This window comes from Neomonachus schauinslandi, chromosome 6, assembly GCF_002201575.2.
Source record: "Neomonachus schauinslandi chromosome 6, ASM220157v2, whole genome shotgun sequence".
NCBI lineage: Eukaryota > Metazoa > Chordata > Mammalia > Carnivora > Phocidae > Neomonachus > Neomonachus schauinslandi.
In genome coordinates this window covers 11,421,503-11,434,304 of record NC_058408.1, presented here as the reverse complement: position 1 = coordinate 11,434,304, position 12,802 = coordinate 11,421,503, and the positions used below count along the sequence as shown (strand labels likewise).

The 12,802-nt window shown below is 42.3% G+C and overlaps 1 protein-coding gene across 4 annotated transcripts in view; it reads left to right on the top strand.

Moving 5' to 3' along the window:
* MARK1 (microtubule affinity regulating kinase 1) overlaps positions 1-12,097 on the top strand; it is a 115,554-nt gene extending 103,457 nt beyond the window's left edge. For 3 of the 4 annotated variants that reach the window (XM_021698466.2, XM_021698463.2, XM_044915894.1), the window contains 3 exons: positions 137-388; positions 6,481-6,525; positions 10,027-12,097. In XM_021698466.2, the coding sequence (XP_021554141.1) occupies positions 137-388; positions 6,481-6,525; positions 10,027-10,381 (652 nt within the window). In that variant the 3' untranslated portion in view covers positions 10,382-12,097. The remainder of the gene's footprint in view (positions 1-136; positions 389-6,480; positions 6,526-10,026) is intronic. The other variant, XM_021698464.2, reaches the window with a different exon arrangement.
* Positions 12,098-12,802: the final 705 nt, after the last annotated feature.

Below are 12,802 nucleotides of genomic sequence, written 5' to 3'. Positions count from 1 at the left end.
AATAGGGCCTAGGAAAGGTAGCCATGGCATTTGGTAGTTCTTATTTTTTGTTTTGTCTTGCTTTGGTAGTTTTTAGAATGAGTGGAAGCTTTCTCTGTCATTCTTCTCAATAATGTTTCTTGATTTGTCCCAACAGCGCAGCGCAGAGGGCGCCTGCTGCCTCCCCATCTGCTCACAGTATTAGCGCCTCCACTCCGGACCGCACCCGCTTCCCCCGGGGGAGCTCCAGCCGCAGCACCTTCCATGGCGAGCAGCTCCGGGAGCGCCGCAGCGCCGCTTACAACGGGCCCCCCGCCTCTCCTTCCCACGAAGCAGGCGCGTTCGCACACGCCAGGAGGGGAACGTCAACCGGTATAATAAGCAAAATAACATCCAAATTCGTTCGCAGGTCAGTACCAATGAGCCGTGGTGTTTTGTTTCCTCTAGGAATTACAAAGGAGACTTGGTGTTTTTTCTTTCACCTTTGGGGTGATTTTCCAAAATGGTTTCAAGGCATTTTACAGAAGTTTGAAGAAGAAAATCAAGGAAGACATGAAGTATTTTTCCCTAAGAGAGAGAAAAAAATGGGCAAGATAAGAATTGTTAAATTCTGTAAAATAGAGTGGAAAGAGGAAAAGTTGACATAAAAAATGTGTGTTTTAACAAACAGATTATCCCCTACCCAAAAGCCTTGATTTTTAAAAAAAGGAAATAGTGACTTTCCATTTATCCTTGAAGTAATATTTTTTTAGGAATACTTCTGAACTGTTCACTAATAATATATAGTTTACCCTTTTTTTTTCCTTTCTCGTGAAAAGCCTCTGTATTGGAGTCACATAGATTACTTATGTAATTTAACATCATAGAAGCTTAACATCAAAACACAGCAAACACAAAATGAATACAAGTATAGTTAACTTCTAATCAAATAGAATTGTGCTCTTTTCTCAAAAGTAAGCTTAAACATTGATGAAAGAAGTTGCTGAACACAACGCAGGTAGATATCCATTTGATCTATTATCAGGTCCTCCTAAAAGCCTGCAAAATCCTATACATGCAAAGCCCTGTGCTAGGTGCCAAGCAGGACACAAAGATGAATGAGACCGCATCTGTGCGCTCCAGACCCTCAGGTCCTGAAAGGGGCACACGTGTACGCAGCCGACTGTGGTAGAAAGCACAATGCGTGCTGCAGAGACAGCATGCGGGGGAGGCCAGAGGAAGGCACAGCTGTCCACGGGGTGGGGGGAGCAGCTAAAGCTCCATAGCATAGTTGTTTGAGCAGGTAAGAAATTATAAGGAGGAAATTATTACACATGCTTTAAAAAATATTAATTAAATAACTGCCCAGGTTATTAGTGTTCCTAGAATTTCAAAGAGTGGATGCAGAAAAGAGAAGCAGCAGCTCTAGTCTCTTGCCTTTTCTTGGAGCTGTTCATGGACCAGTTTACGCAGGATCACCCAGAATTTAAAACTTTACTCAAGTGCAACATCAGTTTCTAACCCTATCAACCATGATGTTGTACCATTTGGGCAGCGACCATGCAGCATATGACACCTGGAGAGAGAAAGAGCCGGAAGCTCACAGCAGAGTCAGCATGACAGGTAGTGCTCTCTGACCATCTGCAGGGTCCTGGTTAGATCAGCAGTAGTTTTTGCTGGGTGGAATTTGGCTGGCTATTCAAAGCCCTTTTGATAGGCCAGGATTAATTAATCATGGTGAAGCCAGGATTAATTTTGAAGTGAAGGAAAATGGTTTTGAGTTTAAAAGCTTGATTACTAATTGTACATTAAGCAGCATATAACATATTTCTCTTTACTTTGCAATGAAAATGTAGATTCTAGAGGGAGCATAGTCAAGAGCCCTGGACAAGAGGTCAGGACAGAATGTCAGAGCGAGAACGTGGCATGGAGAAAGTCTGTTGGGAGCCTGGGATGGAGGATGGCCATAGGGCCATGTAACAAATCTGTGAGGACCTACTGCTTGCTGGGCGCTGTCCTGGTGCTGTCGATCCGGCCGTGAGGGAGACGGATGGAGCCCCCTTCCTAGGAGCACGTCCTGCGCAGCATGGCACACCGTTGAAACATTTTGCTCGCTTGGCTTTTGGTCTTCCTCCTACCTCTCAAACTAACAGTTCCATCTCAGGCCATTTTGCTGGTTCTTTTCAGGTTCCCTTCGCCCGCCCAGCCCCCACCCCTAAGTGTCAGACTGCCCCAGGGCTCGAGCTTTGGCTCGAACTTTCTCTTCTCTGGCTGTCCTCACTCTCTTGCTGATCTCATTCAGACCGATGACCTTACATTCATCTTACTTTAACAACTCCCAGACATATGTCTTTAGCCCAGATCTTGCCTCTGAACTAGAGACTCACATAGCCAGTTGTCTACTCAGCCTCTCCACGCGGCTGTGTCATAGACTTCCGGACAGACCGTGTCCAAAATCCAGCTCCCCACTGCCCACCCCCAGACACCAGTCTTCCCTCATTGTTCCCTGCATTAGGTAGTGGCGACACCTTCATTCTAGTTCTCAGACCACGCGCCAGGCCTGCTGGGCTGTGGCGTTGGCTCTGCCTTCCCAGCATCTCCCGGACGTAACTTCTTCTGTCACCCCCACCGCAGCCTCTGTCACCAAACCCACTGCTTGTCTTCCACCTGCTAACGGGTCTCTTCACTTCTGCCCTTGTCCTCTTCTGTGCTCAGTAGTGTCTGTCCGTGCTTGAAAGCCTTCTGCTTGCTTTTATCCCACTCGGGATACAATTCGAAGCCCGCACAATGGCCTCTGCGGCCCCACGTGGTCTGGCCGCTCATTTCTGCTCTGACCTCATCTTCTCCCCCTGCCCCTTGCCGGTCGCACGCGGGCCACACGAGGCAGCTGAGTGTCCTCGCGCACACTGGGCCTGTCGTGCGGGGCTTTGTGTTTGCAGTTCCTTCCCCCACTCCCGCATGACTGACTTCTTCTGCACCTCCTTTGTGTCTTTGTGGGAGTGTCCCTTCCTCCGTCACCTGTGTGAGATCAGAGCCTCTCCAGCACGCCCTCTCCCTGCTTTGTTTTTCTCCATAGCACCTAACACTACCTGAAAGAACCGCCCCACCCCCCCGCTTTACCTGATTGTTCTCTGCTAAATCTTCTGCTGAATATTGAGTGTCTGCAATGACACGTATGACATTCAGACATTTACGGAATGAATGGTTGAATAGTGCGGAAGACAGATTTTAAAAGCAAACACATAAGGTTATAATAAATCCTGGTAAGTGCTCTGAAGGGAGCAGGCCCTGAGATAGAAAGTACTCTGGGGGTTAAGGGTGTTCTGAGCTGGCCTCTGAGGGGAGCCAACACGAACATTTCTAAAGTTCCACGATGCCTTTATTAACTTCTGAACAATGTCATTTCATAGAGAGTTTTGGGGGCAGAAGAAGGCAGGTAGGAGGTTGCCATCCTTTGTCAGCAGTTTGGTAGGATTTTTTTAATGTCTTTTCATTTTTAACATATTTTAATTAATTCTGGGTTTGGTTAGAGAAGAGAAACAATTCACAGTTCTCCTCTGAGGTCACCTGTCACCACATGAACAGCTTTGGCTTTACAGGTGTGTGTGTGCTCACTGCCACGCACACAGTCTTCCCTTACGTAGCATCGTGTAGCTGGAGAGGGGGTTGTGTAGGATACCACAAACGCCCCAATGCAGGAAGACAAGCAAAGCGCTGGTTTCCATACCAGGAATGAACCTGCTAAGTTCTTAGCAGCCGACAGACGGGAAGTGCAGGGGGTCTTCCCGTTTGTTCGGCATGTTGAACTTTCGGGAGGGTTGGAGGCTTGGAGAGAACTGGGAGAATTTCTTGATGTTCAAGAGCTATTCCAGCCTTATTATTTATTCTCTTCTCACCTCAGTTCCCAGATTGTCCATCCTTCCCACTGATCTCTTCTTAAGCCCATCCTGGGTTCAAGCCCTGCCTTTCTGTCTGTTCCCTTTGCCTTCCTCACTGCACTGTGCCTCACACCTGAAGAAATGGAACCCCCACACTGGCACCCCGAGTGACCAGCGCCGCCTCCAGGAATGCTCTGGGGCAGGCGCCCTGACACCCCATCAACTTTAGAACCAACTGAGTTGATGTGCCACTAAATGCTTAAAAAGAGGAAAAGATAGGATGTTATAGGGAAAAAAGTAAAAGAATTTGGGTTGTTAAACTTTAAGAAGGGAAGGATAAAGAATAATTTGGAGTTAATCATTCATGTACTGGAAAACCATTATTACAAAGAGGAAGCCAGTTAGTAAGTTCTCCTTGGCCAGTAGAAAGGCTGTATGCTGAAATGACCACGTGAGAGAGTTGTTTTCTGGTTTTAGGAAAGAACTTTCCAATTAGGAAAGTGATTTACACTAGAGTTCTCTATCAAGGGAGGGTGTAGACATACCATTCCAAAAGCCTTTAAAAAAAAATAAAAGCCTTTTAAATAGCATGGAGAACCATTTGCTTTGGATGGTTCTATAGAACTACTGTATCAATTGGAGATTGTCTCAGACCTTAGGATTTTTTAAACATAGTTCGCTCTTATTAGGGGATAACCAGATTAGTTCACTTCAGTATATATTGCTGTGCATAAGATATGTGGCCGTTTTTTGTTTTGTTTTGTTTTAAAAGATTTTATTTATTTGACAGAGAGAGACACAGCAAGAGAGGGAACACAAGCAGGGGGAGTGGGAGAGGGAGAAGTAGGCTTCCCGCTGAGCAGGGAGCCCGATGTGGGGCTCGATCCCAGGACCCTGGGATCATGACCTGAGCTGAAGGCAGACGCTTAGTGCCTGAGCCACCCAGGCGCCCCATGGTTTTGATTTTTAAGTGTTGAGTGTTGGGGAGCCCTGCCAGCCTGCATGTGCTGTGACAGCCAGCGGGCTCTCTCTCCCCAGCTGCCTCCCTCCGTGGCTGCTGGACTATTTGAAACCAGTGCCAGGCAGCAGACGTTCTTCAAGTCGCTGCTTCTGTGGGCATCCGGGGGGGGGCAGGAACGGGGCATGGGAATGACGTGGGGAGTCAGTGGCTATTTCAACAGCGAGAGCAGAAGTAGAGCTTAGGGAACGTTTCGTTCCTAATGCTTAAAGTGTCTGCTAACAGCAACTTAGACGGCAAAACAGAAATGGGACAGAGAAGCCCTGGGAGACGCACGCCCCTTTCTGTTGAAGCAGCAGCCTTACCGGCCTTCCTTCCCACGGACGGGCTGCCCTCCGGGACATCGGCAGAGCCGCACAGGCCTCACGGTGTACGTGTCCGTGTCTTATTTATGGCCACGTGCTGTCATAAAGATAGGTTCGTGTAGATAACACTGAATTACTACACTTGCCCGTGAAAATGCCATTTAAGAATTAAGAAACCCCCATTTGAATGTGAGAATACATATTATTTGTCCTTTTTGATTCAGAGAGGAAAATGGTTTTTACACAACATGTTTGTCCCGAAAGGCCTCTAGTTAAAGACCCTAAGATGCAGAAGGCATTCATATTTCTAACCTCCAGTCAAGTTGTAGAGCTCAGTGTATGGATGTGTTTCGTTAATTTGGGGAATGAGGAGAGTGGCCCTGATTTTATTCCCATTGCATTCACTTTACATAAATAACATGAATGTTTCTGGAATGGTTAGAACATTAAGAAAACATTAACTTCAGCGTTTGAGTTGGTTATTTTTTCCCAGCGATTTAATAGTATTTTGCTCTCACATGCCATTTCTTAATGCATTTAAACTGGTTTATAACTTGATGCTCTGTGTCAATATTTAATTACATTTGAAAAATGACAAAGTAGTTAAGATTTTGGTAGACTTAAAAATATTAATGACGTTCAACAGAAGGACAATTAGTAGAGTTTTCCTGGTTTTATTTCACAGGTGGATGTCCAGGTAAGATCAATGTTTCTGCTTAAGATTGATTTTATGTTTTTAGACTCACCTGCTTGGATAGGTTGTTGGTGTGCTGTAACATTTTATCATGTGCATGAATCGTTAGTGTTACATCTGAAGTTAATTGTTTATTTAAAAATTGGTACTTATTTTTAGAAACACTTGTATATGTTGAACTTTATTTCTAATGACAAGGTTAAGTTATGTATTTTCTAAATTGAGCGACTACTAGAATTACATTTAATAACATATGAAGTTGGATCTTGCTGCTGAAAATTATTAAATAGTTTTAACTGTAGATTGAACTAAACTCAATCAAAAGATAAATTCTGACTTTGAAATTATGACTGGGAATTGGAAGATCCTGTTTAAAAAAAAAAAAAAAAATCCTAAACCGTCAACCTAGCATCTCCTCTCTGACAAGACCCAGTAGACGCTCAATAAAATGACAGTTAAGCTGGTTACAATGAAAACGTGCAAAGCAGTGTCAGATTGACTAGTAACAGAAAAGTGTCGTGTTAGAAGTTTGCTTAACACGTTAACTTTAACATCATTTTAGATGTAGGTTTTCTTGGTATACTTTTCACTCTTATCATTAAATCTCAACCTCCACTTTGTTTTGAGGGATCCAAGTGAAGGCGAAGCGAGTGGCCGCACAGACCCCTCAAGGTGAGGAGCCACTATGAACACTTCGCCACTAGGGCCCCCGTGTGTGCAAACGTGCCCTCCAAAGACGTGCAGGACCTAATAAATCTGAATAGAGCTAAAAACTAGACAGTATGTGTATTTTACGTTTTTATCTCGGGATGGGTTTTCTTAATGTTGCCGAGCGCTTAATGAAGTGTGAGTTAATTAACTTGAAGTTTGTGTTTTCTAAACATTATTTTGACTGGTATGCATCGTAGAGAAGCAGCCTTCCTGTCCTATAAAATACGTCCTAGCAGAAGAATTAATGGATTAAAATGTACTGATCCTTTTCTCACTAAAAGGATGTAACTGGAATTAGGTAACACTGAACACAGAGGTGACCAAATATGTAGGAAGGTTTGATATTAGGAATATATTTTGGGTGAGTGTTCAGTGGTGGACGACATTTTAAGACTCTCGCCCTGCCTTACTTGATGGTTCTTGGCATGCAGTGGTGGTTGTGTATTCCTCCTGACGGCGGGTCTCCAACACAAGCCCAGTCAGAATCAGGTGGGGCCCCCCCCCCGCCAGGGTTCGTGGTTGGGGTGGAGGTGGCTGCGTGAGGTGCTGATGCTGCTGGTCAGGGGACCACATCAGTGACATGTTAGTACTTGTGTTCATGTTAACAAACGGGAAGTTGAAGAAAGGAAGGCATTACATTATTTGGAATGTATACCAGCATGAAAAGATCCCGTATGAATCACAGAACCTGGGCAAGCAGCTCCTCAGTAGGACAGATGCTCCAGCTTCATTCAGGAACGATTTTTGAACCGCTGAGCCCAAGCCCCAATTTAATTTCTACCTCTTAAAATTAATTAAAATATAAAACATAACGAGCTTTGCAAAAACTTTATTAAGCATTCCTGGGTAGTCTATTTTGCAAACTGTGCTATATTTGTTTGGTCACAATAGTTGAAATGTTTCTCTATTGAGTTAGGTGCCCGAGTCACCATGGTAGGCAGCCAGGGGCGGGAGGCAGGACAAATATTTGTAACTTTCCTTCTGCCTGTCAAATAAACATGAAGGACATCTGTTTTTAGCCCCTCCCTCACTCAGTCGTCACTTTGGAGCCTCTTGGGTCTCATGCTGCCTTCCCACTAAATTTCCCTCTGAGACACGTAATAATAGTACAGTGAGTGCTACAGGTGGGCCACCTATCTCTACTCTGTCCTTTCCACGGGCCTGTGTGTCCCTTTCTTTTGTTGTTGTTGGGTTTTGTTTTCTTTCTTTTTTTTCTTTTTGCTTTTCAACAAACTTATTGAATGCCTCCTGCCTGTAACTAGCTGGTCATTCAGTTCTCACAACAGCCAGGTGGAAAGTGTCCATTCTGCAATTGAAGAACAGTAAGGAGCAGGAGGTCCTGTCATGTCAGGGGCGTGACTGGGGCTCTCGAGCCAGACGCCAGCATTTGAGCCGTGTCCTACCACTTGCCTCGCTGTGTGACCTTAGGAAGTTGCTCTAGCTCCGGAGTCGTTAGGGTAAATGAGTAAATAATGCATGTTAGGTGCTGGGAACAGTTCCTGGCACCTAGTAAGTGCCCAGTAAATGTTTGCTGTTACAATTAGTATTAACATTTTCAGGAGCTTTCTACAGTTAATGTCACCAGTGGTGATGCCTTTGAGGTACATGTAGAAAAACATCTTGTATGTGCCTGTCGTCTCAAGGTCACCAGGTGACCTTGGTGGAATGGAAGAAAAACTGATTCCTGGTTTTTGCTTTTCAGCTCATTAGCTCTATGACCTTAGAAAAAGTAAAGCCATCAGTTCTGTTTTTAAAATGAGGGTTCAATCACGTGTTCTCTTGGGTCCCTTCCAGCCCTGGCATGCCGATTCCATACCCGGGGTTGTACATGTGGTTCTGATAAACGACTCTCATGAGATCTGCATGCCCAAGGACGCCTGTGATGCAATGGCTTAGCGTCCGTGAGCACAAAGAAAATGATAGAGAAGACAGTGAAATAAACACTGTCTTAGAAATTTATTTTCTCTACTTCTTCCTTTCTAATTTTCTTAAACTTGCATAGTTTGCAGAACTTTGGGCTCAGGTACCTAGGAATGAGGAGGAAAATATATATATAAATGTATACATAAAAATCCATATATACAAATATATGTGCAAATATGTATTATATGATAATATTGACATAAAGTGTATATATGAATACATATATACATATAAACAAAATGTTTATATCGTAGGTTATAGACTCCTTTCAAAGTATATCATTTTTTTTTAAATCACATATAAGTGAGCTAGATTAACAAGTTAAAATTGCAACATCTCTATTTGGGGAATTGCTCCACCAATTTAATTACAGGGTCTTCTGAATCATAAATAATCTATTTTACCTTTCTGTGATTATTTGAAATAGGTTTTCTGGTTCTATATTATTTATGGGAGACTTACAATAAGGACATTTCAGTAAGGTTGATTCGCTTAACAAACATGTGTCCGTCAGCTCCTGTGTGCCCAGCACAGTTCTAGAGTCCTGAGATAGACCAGTGAGCAAAACAGACAAAACCCTTTGGTCTCCTAGAATTTACAGTCTAGTGGTAGAGTCAGACAGCACGTAATAACCGTAATACATAAATGAATTAAATGGTATCTTAGGGAAAAGATACTATATTAGAACGTAGCAAGTGCCATAGAGGAAGCACTAGAGCAGGGTTGGGGGGTGCTGGGGGGCCCGAGGGTGGTCAGGCTAGACCGCAGGCAGAAAGTGAGCAGAGATCTGAAGGAAGTAAGGGCGTGAGCCGTGCAGCTCCCTGAGGGGAGAGCCTGAAAGCAACGCAGCCCACACATTCTGAGGAACAGCGTGGAGGCCAGTGTGTCTTGAGAGGAGGAAGCAGGGAGGAAGATAGTTACGAGATGAGGGGTTGGAGGTAGGAGTGGGGGTATGGGTCACGTGGAGCCTGGCAGACTACGTTAAGGATGTCTTTAGCAAAATGATGAAACCCCGAGAGGGCCTGACATCTACACTTCCACGTGTGCTATGACCTGATGCCTTTACCTCCTTGCAGTACAACATCCTTTGTCAGCATGATCAGGTGTAAATAATCCCCCTGTAGCCATTCCTACTAGCGTTGCCCCCAGTCCTTTTGCTACCCAAAAAAGGTAGGGAAAAAAAGGGAAATTTGTATTTTTTAAAATGTGTATTTATAAGTAGAATGCTAGCGGTTTCTGTTTGTGTAAATGTACAGGAAATGGAGAATCTGCTTTTGCAGGGAACTGACAAAGTGTTAAGTTCTTCACTTTCAGCTGTAAACTTGTTTCCCACAAACAAAGCCAAGGCACATGGTGTCCCGGGGTCTGTTTTGGGGACAGCAAGGTGACACAAATGTTTGTAATTACCTGAAGGTAGTCTGTAAATTGGGTAGTTTCATTAGACACTGAGCGATGACCACTTAGATTTCATGTGTGCTTTGACTTGTTTGCTGAATGGAATTTTTGTTTCCATTCTCTCCCTTTGCCCTCCCCTTCTAGAAGTACGTCAGGGGAACCAAAAGAAAGAGACAAGGAAGAGGGTAAAGATTCTAAGCCACGTTCTTTGCGGTTCACGTGGAGTATGAAGACCACTAGTTCAATGGACCCCAATGACATGATGAGAGAAATCCGGAAAGTGTTAGATGCAAATAACTGTGATTATGAACAAAAAGAGAGGTTTTTGCTTTTCTGTGTCCACGGAGATGCTAGACAGGACAGCCTCGTGCAGTGGGAGATGGAGGTCTGCAAGTTGCCGCGGCTGTCACTGAACGGGGTCCGCTTCAAGCGAATATCTGGGACATCTATTGCCTTTAAGAACATTGCATCTAAAATAGCGAATGAGCTTAAGCTGTAAAGAAACTCAAATTTACAGGATCAGGGAAGATACATTCACATATGAGGTACAGTTTTGAATGTATTGGTAATGCCTAAGGCGATTGGCCTGTGAGTATCCCCCCATGTAGAATTCGCCGTTCATGCAATAAGGACATACATAGTTAGGGACTGGACAACTCAAGTCCGTGTGAAGTATACTAAATACCTGTAGCTAAAAAAGTAGGTTTCACATGTACAGGTAAGTATATTGTGTATTTCTGTTCATTTTCTGTTCATAGAGTTGTATAATAAAACAGATGATTGCTTAAAGAACTTGTATAGTTGTCTAGATTTCTGCACATAAATGTATGTTTGACACTTTCAGTTGGAGATGTTCTTCCCTGTTATTTACATTCTGGTGGGTTTTTTAAATTCTTACCTCCATCATGCAATTTTGAAAATTGTGTCCAGAATTAAAAGTGCACAGAAATAGTCTTTAAAGTTGTAGCATGGACTTCTAAAAATTATTTTTAAATCCTATTTAAATTTAAACCAGGAGCTGATAAATAGATCAGCTTTACTGTACACAGAATTATTCCTGCTTACCTATGCTCTTCTCCTTGTTCTCAGACAAGGTGTAGTTGAGAAAATACAAAATGTTTACAGTGTTGGCACTTAGAGTTTTTAAAATGAGCTACATCAAAATATTAATAGCTTTGCCTTGAGCTAAGAAGTACTGGGGAAAAAGTTAAACCTGTATCACATTTCTTTTAAACTTTAAAGTGTTTTCTGGCCCACTGCTAAATGTAGCAGCAAAATTAAAAAGAATCAACACTCCATCTGGCTATTATAAATGTAAACTGTCACTTAGGTTTGCTGCCTTCTGAATACCGCAATGTAATTGCGGAAATAGAATATCGGGACTGTCTCATAGCACAAACTCATCTTTACAGTGTTGATCAATGCGTCAGTTAAGAAATAATGCCACCTCAGGAACTAACTGGCATTGGGAACATTTACCTATTCTCCTCCCATCCTTTTCACCTGCCCCCGACACAGTAATATCTGTAAGTACTTAGGAGACTTTTGAGCAAAACCTACTATTTATAACAGTGTATTACTGATTTACGCTTACGTGGTTGTTGAGTTTGTTCCCATGTAACATGTTTGTTTTTAATATTTTGCCAGATTTCTTGTATTTGTTCCACATTGTTATGCCTATAATGTGCAGCTTTGTAATTGGGCATTTGCCTCCTTTTCTTTCATAATTAGTGATATATGCGATGTAAAACCACTAGGAAAGGTACATTTTAATACTTGTTATTTTTTACTGAATTAGCCTTGGAGGTTGACTGTGCAATGTTATTTAATGTTGTAATTACTGTAATATCAACATATGGGCCCCATCTGCACACTCCTGAGAAATGGAAAAGGGTATTCAAATTTTATCAGTTCAAAGGAGAATAAAGCTGTGATAAATACTGTAATTCTAACCTACATCAGAAAGCTCTACGTGTAGGTGATGTGCCATTCCGTAATGGCATCCAGACTAGGGTGAATTTTACATTCTGTACTGTACTGTGACGTAGCTTTCCTCTGTAACAGTTCTGTTCTAAAATGAAGTGTATTTTTGCCTTAGCAAAGGATGGTGTTTGGAAAAAAAAAAAACTGTGTAGCCCCTTTTTAACCTAGTGTTCATTCAGAAAAACTGATGCAAATCTTTATTCACTTTCACTGGTGCACACTGAAATTTTACTTGAACAGTTCTCATAATAAAGCACTTGTCTTCTGCTCTTTATCAGAATGTGAATTACCTGTTTTTTTAGCACAAAAGTATTCTGTATGGGGAGTTTATTTCATGTGTTCTAAATTTAGTTGGCAGGGGGTGAAGCTATGTGGGTTTTCAAAATGTCGTCATGATAAGAAAAATTGACTCCTTTTATGGGAATTCCTAGCATCAAAACACTTTAAAAAAAAAAATTGCCATCATGCCTTTTCCAACGTAGAAACTGATGGTTTGGCTTTTTTGGTTTTTTGGGTTTTTTTACATTTTCTCACTCTGGTTAACTCTTACATGTTTGTGGCAAGGAATTTTACCTCAATATATTTTATAAACTAAAAATGAAATCTTGATAAGCACTTCAGATTTTCCCATTTTATATGACAACATAACTATTTTTAGAAGAGTTAGAGGAATTTTACAATATGTTTGCGTAAATAAATACCACTTATATTCACTGGCTATGTGATATCAGGGTTTCCTTGGTTTTGTTTAAATATTATTTGACATAACATCCCTAAATTCATTATTTTGTAGAGACGAGGATATAGTATTGAATTTGATAAATAAAAATTTGACAAATAATAAAATGAAGTATACTCAAGAATCTTGACCCAATAATATTGTCTAAGGTAGGATTTGATTTAAAACCTGTAAGACCTTGGGGCACCCCGCTGGCTC